Here is a 16,824-nt window from a genome sequence, read left to right as displayed (position 1 = left end):
GATCGCGTCCGATGCAGCAGTCATAAGACCTAGAATTTCCATGCATAAGGCTACCGAAGGGAATGATTGTGACTGAAGGTTTCGACAAGCTGAGATCAATTTCAGACATCTCTTGTCTGTCAGAGACAGAGTCATGGACACTGAATCTATCTGGAAACCCAGAAAGGTTACCCTTGTCTGAGGAATCAATGAACTTTTTGGTAAATTGATCCTCCAACCATGATCTTAAGAAACAACACAAGTCGATTCGTATGAGATTCTGCTAAATGTAAAGACTGAGCAAGTACCAAGATATCGTCCAAATCCTTTGTAAAAATTCTTGGAGCTGTAGCTAGGCCAAACGGCAGAGCCACAAACTGGTAATGCTTGTCCAGAAAAGAGAATCTCAGGAACTGATAATGATCTGGATGAATCGGAATATGCAGATATGCATCCTGTAAATCTATTGTGGACATATAATGCCCTTGCTGAACAAAAGGCAAGATAGTCCTTACAGTTACCATTTTGAATGTTGGTATCCTTACATAACGATTCAATATTTTTAGATCCAGAACTGGTCTGAAGGAATTCTCCTTCTTTGGTACAATGAAGAGATTTGAATAAAACCCCATCCCCTGTTCCAGAACTGGAACTGGCATAATTACTCCAGCCAACTCTAGATCTGAAACACAATTCAGAAATGCTTGAGCTTTCACTGGATTTACTGGGACACGGGAAAGAAAAAATCTCTTTGCAGGTCTCATCTTGAAACCAATTCTGTACCCTTCTGAAACAATGTTCTGAATCCAAAGATTGTGAACAGAATTGATCCAAATTTCTTTGAAAAAACGTAACCTGCCCCCTACCAGCTGAGCTGGAATGAGGGCCGCACCTTCATGTGGACTTAGAAGCAGGCTTTGCCTTTCTAGAAGGCTTGGATTTATTCCAGACTGGAGATGGTTTCCAAACTGAAACTGCTCCTGAGGATGAAGGATCAGGCTTTTGTTCTTTGTTGAAACGAAAGGAACGAAAACGATTATTAGCCCTGTTTTTACCCTTAGATTTTTTATCCTGTGGTAAAAAAGTTCCTTTCCCACCAGTAACAGTTGAGATAATAGAATCCAACTGAGAACCAAATAATTTGTTACCCTGGAAAGAAATGGAAAGTAGAGTTGATTTAGAAGCCATATCAGCATTCCAAGTTTTAAGCCATAAAGCTCTTCTAGCTAGAATAGCTAGAGACATAAACCTGACATCAACTCTGATAATATCAAAGATGGCATCACAGATAAAATTATTAGCATGCTGAAGAAGAATAATAATATTATGAGAATCATGATCTGTTACTTGTTGCGCTAAAGTCTCCAACCAAAAAGTTGAAGCTGCAGCAACATCAGCCAATGATATAGCAGGTCTAAGAAGATTACCTGAACACAGATAAGCTTTTCTTAGAAAGGATTCAATTTTCCTATCTAAAGGATCTTTAAACGAAGTACCATCCGACGTAGGAATAGTAGTACGTTTAGCAAGGGTAGAAATAGCCCCATCGACTTTAGGGATTTTGTCCCAAAATTCTAATCTGTCAGACGGCACAGGATATAATTGCTTAAAACGTTTAGAAGGAGTAAATGAATTACCCAATTTATCCCATTCTCTGGAAATTACTTCAGAAATAGCATTAGGAACAGGAAAAACTTCTGGAATAACCACAGGAGATTTAAATACCTTATCTAAACGTTTAGAATTAGTATCAAGAGGACCAGAATCCTCTATTTCTAAAGCAATTAGTACTTCTTTAAGTAAAGAACAAATAAATTCCATTTTAAATAAATATGAAGATTTATCAGCATCAATCTCTGAGACAGAATCCTGTCATCAGAATCAGAATGATGATGTTCATTTAAAAATTCATCTGTAGAGAGAGAAGTTTTAAAAGATTTTTTATGTTTACTAGAAGGAGAAATAACAGACATAGCCTTCTTGATGGATTCAGAAACAAAATCTCTTATGTTATCAGGAACATTCTGCACCTTAGATGTTGAAGGAACTGCAACAGGCAATGGTACATTACTAAAGGAAATATTATCTGCTTTAACAAGTTTGTCATGACAATTAATACAAACAACAGCCGGAGGAATAGCTACCAAAAGTTTACAGCAGATACACTTATCTTTGGTAGTTCCAGCACTAGACAGCGATTTTCCTGAAGTATCTTCTGACTCAGATGCAACGTGAGACATCTTGCAATATGTAAGAGAAAAAACAACATATAAAGCAAAATTGATCAAATTCCTTAAATTACAGTTTCAGGAATGGGAAAAAATGCCAATAAACAAGCTTCTAGTAACCAGAAGCAAAGAAAAAATGAGACTGAAATAATGTGGAGACAAAAGCGACGCCCATATTTTTTGGCGCCAAATAAGACGCCCACATTATTTGGCGCCTAAATGCTTTTTGGCGCCAAAAATGACGCCACATCCGGAACGCCGACATTTTTGGCGCAAAAGGACGTCAAAAAATGACGCAACTTCCGGCGACACGTATGACGCCGGAAACAGAAAAGATTTTTTGCGCCAAAAAAGTCCGCGCCAAGAATGACGCAATAAAATGAAGCATTTTTAGCCCCCGCGAGCCTAACAGCCCACAGGGAAAAAAGAGTCAAATTTTAAGGTAAGAAAAAAATTGATTCAAATGCATTATCCCAAATATGAAACTGACTGTCTGAAAATAAGGAATGTTGAACATCCTGAGTCAAGGCAAATAAATGTTTGAATACATATATTTATAACTTTATAAATAAAGTGCCCAACCATAGCTTAGAGTGTCACAGAAAATAAGATTTACTTACCCCAGGACACTCATCTACATGTTTGTAGAAAGCCAAACCAGTACTGAAACGAAAATCAGCAGAGGTAATGGTATATAAATAAGAGTATATCGTCGATCTGAAAAGGGAGGTAAGAGATGAATCTCTACGACCGATAACAGAGAACCTATGAAATAGACCCCGTAGAAGGAGATCACTGCATTCAAATAGGCAATACTCTCCTCACATCCCTCTGACATTCACTGCACGCTGAGAGGAAAACCGGGCTCCAACTTGCTGCGGAGCGCATATCAACGTAGAATCTAGCACAAACTTACTTCACCACCTCCATAGGAGGCAAAGTTTGTAAAACTGAATTGTGGGTGTGGTGAGGGGTGTATTTATAGGCATTTTGAGGTTTGGGAAACTTTGCCCCTCCTGGTAGGAATGTATATCCCATACGTCACTAGCTAATGGACTCTTGCTAATTACATGAAAGAAATTTGCCTTTAATTATAGAGCTACAGCTCATGCAATTTAAGCATGGGTATGTACCATAATTTTTACTGCCTATATGGGTTTGAATACTCCCTCTGCTTGGACCAACATCAGATTTTACCAAATGATCTCTCAAATTTTTTACACGTCTTTGGGCCATTAGGGGAGGGTTTTTGAAGATAGGTATTTTGTCATTACAGTCACTAAGTATGTGCCAATGTTTTCTTATGCTTTTAGTGATTTCTTTACTATAGTGACTCTACTGAGAAACAAAGACCATCCTGTTCTCTTTTTGTTTAATGGTGTTGTTTTTATTATGTAGCTTTAATACCTCATGTTTCTTTTCTTCAATTAACTTAGCTGGATAGCCTCTTTCAATGAATTTGTGTGCCATTTCATCTATGCGTTGATTACATTTCTGGGTGTTACTCACTATTCTTTTTACACGAAGAAGCTGGCTCTTAGGGAGAGATTCTACCAAAGGTCTTGGGTGAAAGCTGTCAAATCTAAGTAAGGTGTTTTTATCAGTATTTTTGATATACAAATCAAATTCTAATATATTGCCAGCTTTTATAACTTTTGTGTCTAAGAACGTTATGCTCTCTTCACTGTAAGTAATAGTTAACTCCAGACCTTGTACTGCTGAATTTACCTCTCTGACAAATTTTTCCAGGGATCCAATGTCACCCCACCACACGCCAAAGACATCATCTATGAATCTCCACCAGAAGGAGCCATATTCTTTAAAGATTGTATTCTCATAAATGATTTTCTCCTCTATCTCATTCATGAAGAGATTGGCGTATGATGGGGCCACATTGGATCCCATGGCTGTTCCTCTTAACTGTACATACCATTCATCTTCAAATAGGAAGTAGTTCCAAAATAAAATTAATCTTAATAGTTCTTCAATAAATTGACCCTGTTTCCTAGTACATATATTGTTATTCAATAAATTTTTCATAACAATAGAAATACCTGTTTCATGTTTTATGCATGTATATAAGCTTTTTACATCCATAGTGAAGAGTATATACTTACTAGAGGGAAATTCTAGACTTTTGGCTTTTTCAAGAAAATGATTAGTATCCTTAATATATGAAGACATTTTGTTAACCTCTGGTTGCAAAATTTTATCTACAAATATAGAAATGTTAGAAAATACCGATTGAACACTGGAGACAATAGGCCTACCAGGAGGTCTTTTTACATCCTTATGGACCTTGGGAACAGAATAGAATATAGGAGTTCTGGGATTCTGTACAAAAAGATATTCTTTTAGCTTTTTATCTATGATATGATCATTATAGGCTTGCTCTAAGATGTGTGAAATTTCTTTTTGTAATAACTTAACAGGATTACTATTTAGTATTTTATAAGTTGTTTGATCCTGTAATTGCCCCTTAATTTCTTCTATATAATATGTTCTATCCATAAGTACTAGGGCCCCACCCTTGTCAGCCCCTTTGCCTGACAAGTAGTAGACTGACTGTAGGGTTTTTTTTAACCAGTGCAGGCTACACTTTCGCAATGATCCTCACACCTTCCAGTCTCATCAGTCAAAAGGTCACCTTTATCATTTCTTTATTGAAAGACAAGGTCCTGGCCTGGGTCTCTCCCCTTTTGGAACATAGCACTCAACTCCTGAACAATGCTGATGCTTTCATTACTGCATTATTATTTATGTTTGGGACTTCTGGCTGTGCTTCTGCTGCAGAATACTCTCTCTTGGATCTCTGCCACAGCAATAGGACTGTGGCACAATATGCCATCGAGTTTCGCACCGTGGCACTTGAGACCAGGTGCGATGGCAGTGCCCTCAAGGCGGCCTTTAGGAGAGGTTTGCATTAATGCATCAAGGACGAACTTACTTATCGGGACGTTCCTTCTTCCCTTGATGAATTTATATCACTTTGTATCAGTCCAGATTCTCGCTTCCAGGAGAGACAAGCTGAAAAAGAATGAACTCGTAGAATCCTTCCCTCTCGTCTGGTTTCTAGACTATCCTCTACCCCTTCAGCACCTCCAGTTGCCTCTGTAGAGGAAACCATGGATCTCTCCTTCCTCAAGCCCTCTGAATCCGAAAGATAGAGAAGGAGATTGAGACTGTGTTTCTATTGTGGTTCTAACTCACATCAGCTTAAGAACTGTGATATTCTGCCGCGAAAAGCCAATGCTTAGAGGATAACATAAGAGTGGTCACTACTAAATCCCCTCACTTCTCTCGGATCCTGGTATCCTGCTCAAGCCTTTGATTCATTCATGGGCAGCTGGAAATTTTCTTGATCACCGTTTTATGATTCAGGCAGGTTTATCTCTTCTGCAGAAAAAACAATGTCTGAAAATAACTACTCTGGATGGCACTCCCCTTGGATCAGGTTTAATCCATTTTGAATCAGCACCCCTAACCCTGACTGTGGGAGTCCTTCATACCAAACAGTTGCAGTTTGATGTCATTCATTCTCCAGCACAACCTGTCATCCTTGGTCTTGCTTGGCTTCGTATACACAATCCACAGTTCGACTGGGCTGAGGGACAGTTGGCCTCCTGGGGTACATCCTGCTTCCACTCCTGCCTTGCTAAGGTTACTCCTCTGCTCCGCATTCCCATAGCCAGTCTACAGACCCCTTCAAGCCTTCCCTCAGTATATGCGGATTTCACAGACGTCTTTGAAAAGAAAGCAGCTGATGTGCTGCCACCCCACCATCCTTACGACTGCAAAATCGACCTCTTTACTGGAGCCCCACTTCCTAAAGGGAGGACTTATCCACTCTCCAAAGCTGAAACCAAGTCCATGGAGGACTATATTCAAGAAAACCTAGCTTAAAGCTTTATTCGCCCTTCCTCTTCTCCTGCCGGGATTGGCTTCTTTTTTGTCAGTAAGAAGGATGTTGGGCTCAGACCCTGTATTGAATACAGAGCCCGAAACAACATCACTATCAAGAATCGCTATCCCATTCCTTTGATCACTGAACTTTACGATTCACCACAGAATGTTCGCTATTTCACCAAGCTGGACCTACGTGGGGCGTACAATCTTATTCGCATCTTCCCAAGGCATGAATGGAAGACTGCCTTCAACACAAGATCAAGGCATTACGAATACCTTGTAATGCACTTTGGGCTGTGTAATGCTCCAGTAGTCTTTCAAGCATTTGTCAATGATGTCCTCCCTGACCTCCTCAATCACACTGTCATCGTCTACCTGGATGATATCCTTATATTCTCTTCCACCCTTGAGGAGCATCATGAACCCATGAGACAGGTACTTCTCTGCCTCAGAGACAATTCTCTGGTAGCCAAACTAGAAAAATGTGAGTTCGATCAAGTCCAGATCCAGTTCCTTGGCTATGTCATCTTGAAGGAAGGTTTTGCCATGGATCCTTCTAAGCTCACAGCAGTTCTGGAATGGCCTCAACCAACTGCTTTAAAGGAACTACGGAGATTCTTGGGGTTCTCCAATTATTACCACAAGTTTATAAAGAACTTTTCCCAGATAGTTGCTCCACTCACTGAGTTGACTAAACGGAACAAAGACTGCAAAAATTGGCCTCCTGAAGCCATGAATGCCTTCTCTCATCTGAAAAAGGCCTTTTGTTCTGCTCCTGTGCTCCATCATCCTGATCCTGACCTGAGGAAGTGGATATCGGAAATCTACAAGCTTTTTTTCAGTGCCCGGTACAGCCCTGGTTGAAAGTTCGGGACTCTGTGTTCGCTACATTGGCTACAGAGTGAGTACGAAGTGATGAAGAGGGAAAGCCTATCCGTGTGGACCAATCACGGGGAGAAGGTGTGAACACGTGATCTCACGTATGCGGAAGACGCCCGGCATAGAAGTTGCTCAATCCGCAGATGGTGGACAGGCTGATATTGTAGCCTGAGCGAGCATGAGTTTGTCCGGTAAGGAGTTATAACGCTGAGGTCGGGATCCCCAAAAGGTAATATAAGTCTATCTTATATTAGTATATTGCACACGAAGGACTGTTTGTTCTACTTTTACTGGAGTTGGCTAAAATAGACTACGTAAAAAGAACTTTGTATTCCGGTTATGATATATTACCCGGTCACTATATACCATTAAAGGGCTTTTTCATATGAATGTTTATTGGAAATCGAAGAATGTGATTGAATCTATATTTCCTCTTTACTGGGCACTAGAATTAAAGGCAATAATAAAGTCATATAAAGATTGCTTGGCCTTAAAAAGAAATTAAAGACTATTTTGGGAGGCTTGCATTAACTGTTTGTTACCCTGAGGACTACAACTAAAACAACTTATCTACCGGTGAATCTTGGAAAAGTTGGCACTATATATATATATATATATATATATATATATATTTTCTATGTGGTCTGGATGGGACTTTTTTTTTTTTTTTTGCCCTTAAAGAAACTGCCATCATCTCTTTTACTGTTACATGTGGTACGATTACATGGCATTCCCATGAATATTGTTTCTGTCAGAGGTCCACAATTCATCTCTACTTTTTGGAAAGCCTTTTGCAAGTTGATTGGAACCATTGTTTCTTTGTCTTCTGGCTACCATCCTCAGACTAATGGGCTGACAGAGAGTGAATCAAGATCTCGAAGCCTAACTCAGAACATTCGTTAATTATCTCCATACCAACTGGTCTGAATTGTTACCCCTTGCTGAGCTAGCAAAGAATACTCATTGGCACTCTTCTCTACAATGTTCTCCATTCCAAGCCACAGCAGGTTACCAACCTTGTGTCTTTCCTCTTTCTGCTCAGTCCACAAGGGTCCCTGCTGCAGACCGACACGTCACTAACCTCACTACATATTGGCAACATATTCACTCTCAGTTACGTTCAGCTGTCTCCAGATACAAGAGGTTTGCTGATCATCATAGAGCTTCTGTTCGTGCCTTTTCGGTAGGTGAACGTGTTTGGGTCTCTACTTGACATATTTGTCTACGTCAACCCAGTTACAAATTAGGGCCTAGGTTTATCGGCCCTTACAAGGTCCTTAAAAGACTGTCTCCTGTTGCCTACAAAGTGGCCTTGCCCAGAACCCTGCGTATACACCCAATCTTCCACATCTCACTACTCAAGCCCTACATCAAGAACAGATATACTCGACTCAGACCTCCTCCTCCTCCGCTCTTAATTCATGGTGAACCTGAGTATGAGGCTTCTAAGATCCTGAATTCCAGATACAGGCGCAGGCAACTGCAGTACCTAGTGCATTGGAAGGGTTACTCTGTGGCAGATCGTTTCTGGATTCCTGCCCGTGATGTGCATGCTCCTCCTTTGGTCTCCAGGTTTCATGCTGCTCATCCCTCCAAGCCGCCTTTGGTTCCCGGAGGTAACCCCTAGGAAGGGGGCTATGTCACGCCGTGCCGCTGCTTGCTATGGCTGTTGCCATAGACACGGTGGTGGTGACTGGTTGCTATGGCCACTGCCATAGACGCAGGCTGTGCTTCAGAGCGTGCGGCGATGACGTCATCGCCACACGCTGCCTCTCCATCCTGGATGCCGCTCCTCTGTACACCTGTGTCTCCTTCTTGGTGCAAATGAGCGCCTATGTAAGTACCTGCAGTGCTTACATGCACTGCCCAAGTATAGGTGTTACTTTGTGTGCTCCTGGGTGTTATTGTTGCTGTATGCTGGGCTATTATATTGTTGCTGACCTCTGCTTGTTTGACCCCTCTGCCTGTTAACCCCTAAACTGCTGGATTGATATACTGCTGCTGACCTCTGCTTGTTTGACCACTCTGCCTCTTTACCCCTAAACTGCTGGATTGATATACTGTTGCTGAACTCTGCTTGTCTGACCATTCTATTGGTTTACCCCTGAACTGTTATATTGTTGGATTTCCCTTTGTTGCTGACTCCTGCCTGTTCCTGGTCCTTTTATTGGTTTACCCTTGAACTGCTATTCTGCCGGATTTCCTTCCTATTGCCGCTAAGGACTGCCCTGCCTACTGTGAGTATTGCTTACCTCATTTTACCAACTTTCTCTGCTCTGGGATATTCCCTATCACTCCACTTGATGCCAGGATAAGAAGACTACTGGCCAAGTTTGGTTTGATAGAGGAATATCCCACAAGCATTACACACAATAGATTTAAAGAATGCTTACCTTCATCTTCCAATTCACAGGGAACATCATCAGTTTCTAAGGTTTACCTTTCTAGACAAGCACTTTCAGGTTGTTGCTCTGCTATGTAATCTGACTACAGCTCCAAGAATTTTGTAAAGAGTTCTTTGGTTCCTTAACAACATTTACTTTACTGGGGGTACAGATAGATTGTTTCCATGAAACTATCTTTATCAGATCAGAGAAGGCTGAAGCTGGTTGTCTTTCTTTTTCCTCAGTTGCTCTTTGTATGAAGGTATTAGGTTTCATGATTGCTGCATCAGATGCTAATATGTTTGCTGGTTTTCACATGAGGCCTCTTTAGCTTTGTATGCTTCACCATTGGTGCAGGAATCATACTCAGCTGTCTTAAGAGATCTTTCTAGATCACAGAATGGGTCAGTTCCTATCTTGGTGGCTAGATCATGAGCTTATTTTGCAGGGGGCTTCTTTTGCTTGTCCTCTCTGGACAGTGATCACTACAGATGCAAGTCTTACAGGTTTGGGGGCTGTCTGGGGGTCTCTGAGGGCCCAGGGGGTTTGGACTCCTTCGGAGGCAAGCTTGCCAATAAATGTTCTAAAACTCTGTGCTATTTTTAGAGTTTTTTAGAGCAGCTTCTCTTGAAAAGGAAGTCTCATCTCTGTTTTTAATCAAACAATGTCACTGTTTTGGCTTATATAAATCATCAAGGAGGGAACACAAAGTTCCCTAGCCAAGAGGGAAGTGCCTTGTATCCTTTCATGGGCAGAAACTAATTGTTGTCTGATTTCTGTGGTTCTTATTCCAGGAGTGAACAACTGGGAAGTAGATTTTCTTAATCATCAGTCTCTGCATCCAGATTGTGGATTTTGGGGGGTTCCCAGACATAGATCTGATGGGCTTTCAGTTAAATAAACTACCCAGGGATCCTCAGGTGGAGTTGGTGGATGCTTTAGTAGCTTCTTGGTCCTTTCAGCTGCCTGTGTTTTTCCTCTTCTGGTTCTTCTTCCCAGAGTAAATTTGAGGATCAGATAAGAGGAGACATCAGTAATTCTCATGGCTCCAGCTTGGTCTCGCAGAGTTTGGTATGCAGATGTAGTGAAGATGTCCAGTTGCCCTCCATGGCCTCTTCCTTTGCGGCCAGACTTGTCTCAAGACCCGCTTTTTTCCATGTTCATATCAAGTCTCTAAGCCTGATGGCATTGAACGGTTAGTTCTTAGGCAAAGGGGTTTTTCAGATTCTGTGGTTGAGACTCTGAACCAGGCTCATAAGACTGTAACAAGGAAGATTTTTCATAAGGTCTGAAAGACCTTTATTTCTTGGTGAATGGATAATGGCATTTTCCTGCCATTCTTTTAGAATTCCTAGGATTTTGCAGTTCTTACAGGATGGTTTAGATATGGGCTTATTTGCCAGTTCTTCAAATGGGCAGATTTCTGCTTTCAGTCTTGTTCCATAGGAAGATTGCTAATCTTCCTGATATTCATGGTTTTGTTCAGTCTTTGGTATGTGTTAAGCCTGTTATTAAGCCAATTTCTCCACCTTGGGATCTAAATTTGGTTTAGTGGTTCTGCAGGCTTCTCCATTTGAACCTTTGCATAATTCTTTCTTGGAAAGTTTTGTTTCTTTTGGCTCTCTCTTCTGCTAGAAGAGTTTCTGCTCTTTCTTGTGATTCACCTTATCTAATTGTTCATCAGAATAAGGCACTTTTGAGAACAAACTTTGATTTTCTGCCTAAGGTTGTGTCTTTGGATAATATAAGTCCGGAAACTGTTGTCCCTTCTTTGTGTCCTAATCCAAAGAATGTGGATGTTGTTAGAGCCCTGAAGTATTATGTAGATGCTACTAATGATTTCATACAAACTTCTAGTAATGTTTGTCCATTTTTCTGGTTCTAAACGAGGGCAGAGAACTAATATGACTGTTTCTTTGGCTTCTTGGTTGAAACTCTTGATCCATAAAGCGTACTTGGAGGTAGAACAGCCTCCACCAAAGCGTATTACTGCTCATTCAACCAGATCAGTTGTAACTTTTTGGGCTTTCAAGAATGAGGCTTCAGTTAACCAAATTTGCAAGGCAGCTACTTGGTCTTCTTTGCATACTTTTACTAAATTCTACCATTTTAATGTTTTTTGCTGCTTCTAAAACAGCCTTTGGTAGGAAAGTCCATCAGGCAGTAGTTGCAGTATAATTTTTTGTTTTCCTTGTCCTTATTCCTTTTCCTACCTTTCTTGATTTGCTATACGTCGGACTAGTTTCCAGTAAGGTGGGAGAGGTTTTATAAAGCTCTTGGGGTATGGTAATCTTTGCTTCCTCCTATTCGCCAGGAAGAGTTTCTGAATTTTCTGCTCTTTCTTGTGATTCACCTTATCTCATTTTTCATCAGGATAAGGCACTTTTGAGAACCAACTTTGATTTTGTGCCTAAGGTTGTGTCTTTGGATTATATAAGTCAGGAAACTGTTGTCCCTTCTTTGTGTCCTAATCCAAAGAATTCTTCATAGAGGCTTCTTCGCAATTTTGGATGTTGTTAGAGCCCTGAAGTATTATGTAGATGCTACTAATGATTTAAAACAAACTTCTAGTATGTTTTTCCATTTTTCTAGTTCTAAACGAGGGCAGAAAGCTACTATGACTTTCTGTGGCTTCTTGGTTGAAACTCTTGATCCATAAAGCGAACTTGGAGGTGGAACAATCTCCACCTAAGCGGATTACTGCTCATTCTACCAGATCAGTTGTCACTTTTTGGGCTTTCAAGAATGAGGCTTCAGTTAACCAAATTTGCAAGGCAGCTACTTGGTCTTCTTTGCATACGTATACTAAATTCTACCATTTTAATGTTTTTGCTTCTTCTAAAACAGCCTTTGGTAGGAAAGTCCTTCAGGCAGTAGTTCCGGTATATGTTTTTTGTTTTCCTTGCCTTATTCCTTTTCCTATATTTCTTGATTGGTTATACATAAGACTAGTTTCCAGTAAGGTGAGAGAGGTTTTATAGAGCTCTTGGGGTATGGGAATCTTTGCTTCCTCCTATTCGACAGGAAGAGAAATTACAAGGAGTAATAGATTGTGAACTCTCACCACCATGAAATAAATTAATGTATCAGGTGCATAAATTGTTTTTGTATCCAAAATCCTCCACTGCAATGTAAAAAATGTATATTGAGGATTTATGTTGGAAAACATCTGACTCATCTAGATGTGTAAATATTCTACACAATCTATAAAATTAATAATTGTGCTCTTTTTATAATGATAAATAAAGACCTTAGTAGGTGCTCTATGTTATGCAAAATAAACAGTTAAAATAATTAAATTTAGTTAGGTTTTATTTCTATATCAAATAACTAAAGGGTTAAAAATTAACGGTTAGATTACGAGTTTTGGGTTATGTGTGAAAAAGCCTCATAACGCTGCTTTTTCACTACCGCTGGTATTACGAGTTTTGCAGGTATAGCTGTACTGCACACTTTTTTGGCCGTAACGCAACATAACTACCGCAGCTTTCAAAAAGTCCTTTTTCAATGGGACTTCCATAGCGCCGGTATTACGAGTTTGCCTGTCCGACCAAAAAGTGAGCGGTACAGCCTATAACTACAAGATCCATACCGTAAACTGAAAGTCAGTAGTTATGAGTTTTGCGCTACAAAGCTGTAACATAAAACTCATAACTAAAGTGTTACAAAGTACACTAACAGCCATAAACTACCTATTAACCCCTAAACCGAGGCCCTCCCGCATCGCAAACATGAAAATAAAATTATTAACCCCTAATCTGCCGCTCCCAACATTGCCGCCACTATAATAAACATATTAACCCCTAAACCGCCGCACTCCCGCATCGCAAACACTAGTTAAATATTATTAACCCCTAATCTGCTGTCCCTAACATCGCCGCAACCTACATTACTGTTATTAACCCCTAATCTGCTGCCCCCAAAATCGCTGCCACTATACTAAAGTTATTAACTCCTAACCCTAAGTCTAACCCTAACACCCACTAACTTTAATATAATTAAAATAAATCTAAATAAAAATTACTATCATTAACTAAATAATTCATATTTAAAACTAAATACTTACCTGTAAAATAAACCCTAAACTAGCTACAATATAACTAATAGTTACATTGTAGCAATCTTGGGTTTTATTTTTATTTCACAGGCAAGTTTGTATTTATTTTAACTAGGTAGATTAGTTAGTAAGTAGTTATTAACTATTTACTAGCTACCTAGTTAAAATAAATACAAATTTACCTGTAAAATAAAACCTTACCTGTCTTACACTAACACCTAACCTTACACTACAATTAAATAAATTATATTAATTAAATACAATTAACTAAATTACACAAAATAAAAAAGAAATGATCAAATATTTAAACTAATTACACCTAATCTAATAGCCCTATAAAAATAAAAAGCCCCCCCAAAATAAAATAAAAACCTAGCCTAAACTAAACTGCCAATAGCCCTTAAAAGTGCCTTTTGCGGGGCATTGCCTCAAAGAAATCAGCTCTTTTACCTGTAAAAAAAAAATACAAACAAGCCCCCAACAGTAAAACCCACCACCCACACAACCAAACCCCCCAAATAAAATCCTATCTAAAAAACCTAAGCTCCCCATTGCTCTGAAAGGGGCATTTGGATGGGCATTGCCCTTAAAAGGGCATTTAGCTCTTTTTCAGCCCAAACCCTAAGCTAAAAATAAAACCCACCCAATAAACCCTTAAAAAACCTAACACTAACCCCCGAAGATCCACTTACAGTTTTTGAAGACCGGACATCCATCCTCAACGAAGCAGGGAGAAGTCTTCATCAAAGCGGCAAGAAGTCCTCAACTTGGATGACGTCCCTTAAAGGAACCTTCATTCTTCACTAGCCGTCGAAAGAAGAGGATGCTCCGCGCTGGATGTCTTGAAGATGGAGCCGCTCCACATCGGAAGGATGAAGATAGAAGATGCCGTCTGGATGAAGACTTCTGCCTGTCTGGAGGACTACTTCTTGCCGCTTGGATGAAGACTTCTCCCGGCTTCATTGAGGATGTCTTGCCGATTGGATGAAGACTTCTCCCGGCTTTGTTGAGGATGAATGTCCGGTCTTCAAAAACTAAGTGGATCTTCGGGGGTTAGTGTTAGTTTTTTTTAATGGTTTATTGGGTGGGTTTTATTTTTAGCTTAGGGTTTGAGCTGAAAAAGAGCTAAATGCCCTTTTAAGGGCAATGCCCATCCAAATGCCTTTTCAGGGCAATGGGGAGCTTAAGGTTTTTTAGATAGGATTTTATTTGGGGGTTTTGGTTGTGTGGGTGGTGGGTTTTACTGTTGGGGGTTGTTTGTATTTTTTTTTACAGGTAAAAGAGCTGATTTCTTTGGGGCAATGCCCCGCAAAAAGCCCTTTTAATGGTTATTGGCAGTTTAGTTTAGGCTAGAGTTTTTTTTTATTTTTCGGGGGGGCCTTTTTATTTTGATAGGGCTATTAGATTAGGTGTAATTAGTTTAAATATTTGATCATTTCTTTTTTATTTTGTGTAATTTAGTGTTTGTTTGTTTTTGTAATTTAGTTAAATGTATTTAATTAATGTTATATATTTAATTGTAGTGTAAGGTTAGGTGTTAGTGTAAGACAGGTTAGGGTTTTATTTTACAGGTAAATTTGTATTTATTTTAACTAGGTAGCTAGTAAATAGTTAATAACTATTTACTAACTAATCTACCTAGTTAAAATAAACACAAACTTAGCTGTGAAATAAAAATAAAACCTAAGATAGCTACAATGTAACTATTAGTTATATTGTAGCTAGCTTAGGGTTTATTTTACAGGTAAGTATTTAGTTTTAAATAGGAATTATATAGTTAATGATAGTAATTTTTTATTTAGATTTATTTTTATTATATTAAAGTTAGTGGGTGTTAGGGTTAGACTTAGGGTTAGGTTTAGGGGTTAATAACTTTAGTATAGTGGCAGCGACGTTGGGGGCGGCAGATTAGGGGTTAATAAGTGTAGGTAGGTGGTGGCAGATTAGGGGTTAATAAGTGTAGTTAGGTGGCGGTGATGTCGGGGACGGCAGATTAGGGGTTAATAAGTAATGTTGGTGTCGCCGATATCGGGGACGGCAGATTAAGGGTGTTTAGACTCAGGGTTTATGTTAGGGTGTTAGGTGTAAACATAACTTTTCTTTCCCCATAGGAATCAATGGGGCTGCGTTACGGAGCTTTACGCTCCTTTATTGCAGGTGTTAGGCTTTTTTTTAGCCGGCTCTCCTCATTGATGCCTTTGGGGAAATCGTGCACGAGCACGTAAAACCAGCGCTGGTATTTGGGTGCGGTATGGAGCTCAATGGAGCTCAACGCTGACATATTGCCTGCTAACGCCGTTTTTTTTGCAAACCTGTAATAGCAGCGATATAAGGAGGTGAGTGGTGGAAATAGCTTGCAAGTTAGTACCGAGCCGCTCATAACGCAAATAATCTAGCCGTAAAAAAATTGTCCCAAACATGGCTAAAATTTGAGGATGTCATCATTTTTTCAATGCTTTTGCAATCAAACTTCTTAATTCGGAGTGCTGATGTAATCCAGACAATTCTGCTTTGTCCTGTTGTCCAAAAGTTTACAGTCAAATCTATCAAGATACAAAGAGCACCTCCGATTCAAAACTATTTAACTGATTAAAACACACACACAAATAATTGCATTTACATTAGTGCTGAGAACGCATTCATGTCAGCATAGTCACTTGGTGTCCACACTTAATCCCACAGAAGTGGCCTGGCACTGGGTCCAAATTCAGCTGAGTGATCCTTTGCTCAGAGTTCTACAATCCCACTGGTCACTCGTGTCTCACCAGCATTTTCATGAGTTTGTTGCCCCTGTAGTCACCAAGTGACTGTGCTGACAAATGCTTTTACAGCAGTTCTGTAAGTTCAATGATTTGAGAGTTTTAATCAGTTAATACATACTCTTGAATTGGAGGGTGTGCTGTCTCTTTGTATCTTTATATAATAATTATATTCTAAATTTACTTTATTATATAGTTTAATGTGAAAGAAATGTGTCCATTAAAAATTAGCAAAATTAGCATAAATGAGATTTTAAATAGATACCAATGTGTACCAAAGCTTTTTCAAGTAAGTATATTTGTCTTTTTGTTTTAGTTTTCCAATATGTTACCTTCCATGGTGGGTCCCATGCTGATGGGATCCCATGTTGCCACCATCATGTTATGGTTCTGTCTTGCACTAGTGACAACCACTATTTCACATTGTGGTTACCACCTGCCACTCCTCCCATCCCCGGAGTTCCATGATTTTCATCATCTCAAGTAAGTATGTGATGAGTAAAGAAAAGATCCACCTAAACATGAACTGATACAATAATTTAAACAGTTTTGAGATCTGTTTTAACAGTTTACTGTAGTGTTTGTAAATCCAGGTGGTTTAGAAATATATCTGACACAGAGTCCATTTATAC

At 39.6% G+C, this 16,824-nt stretch overlaps 1 protein-coding gene across 3 annotated transcripts in view; it reads left to right on the top strand.

Moving 5' to 3' along the window:
- Nucleotides 1-16,824, top strand: part of FAXDC2 (fatty acid hydroxylase domain containing 2) — a 176,667-nt gene that overhangs the window by 111,887 nt on the left and 47,956 nt on the right. For all 3 annotated transcript variants that reach the window (XM_053718707.1, XM_053718706.1, XM_053718708.1), the window contains one exon: nt 16,509-16,675. In XM_053718707.1, the coding sequence (XP_053574682.1) occupies nt 16,509-16,675 (167 nt within the window). The remainder of the gene's footprint in view (nt 1-16,508; nt 16,676-16,824) is intronic.

This window comes from Bombina bombina, chromosome 6, assembly GCF_027579735.1.
Source record: "Bombina bombina isolate aBomBom1 chromosome 6, aBomBom1.pri, whole genome shotgun sequence".
In the NCBI taxonomy this organism is placed as follows: domain Eukaryota; kingdom Metazoa; phylum Chordata; class Amphibia; order Anura; family Bombinatoridae; genus Bombina; species Bombina bombina.
This window is presented reverse-complemented; position numbering and strand designations above follow the sequence as displayed.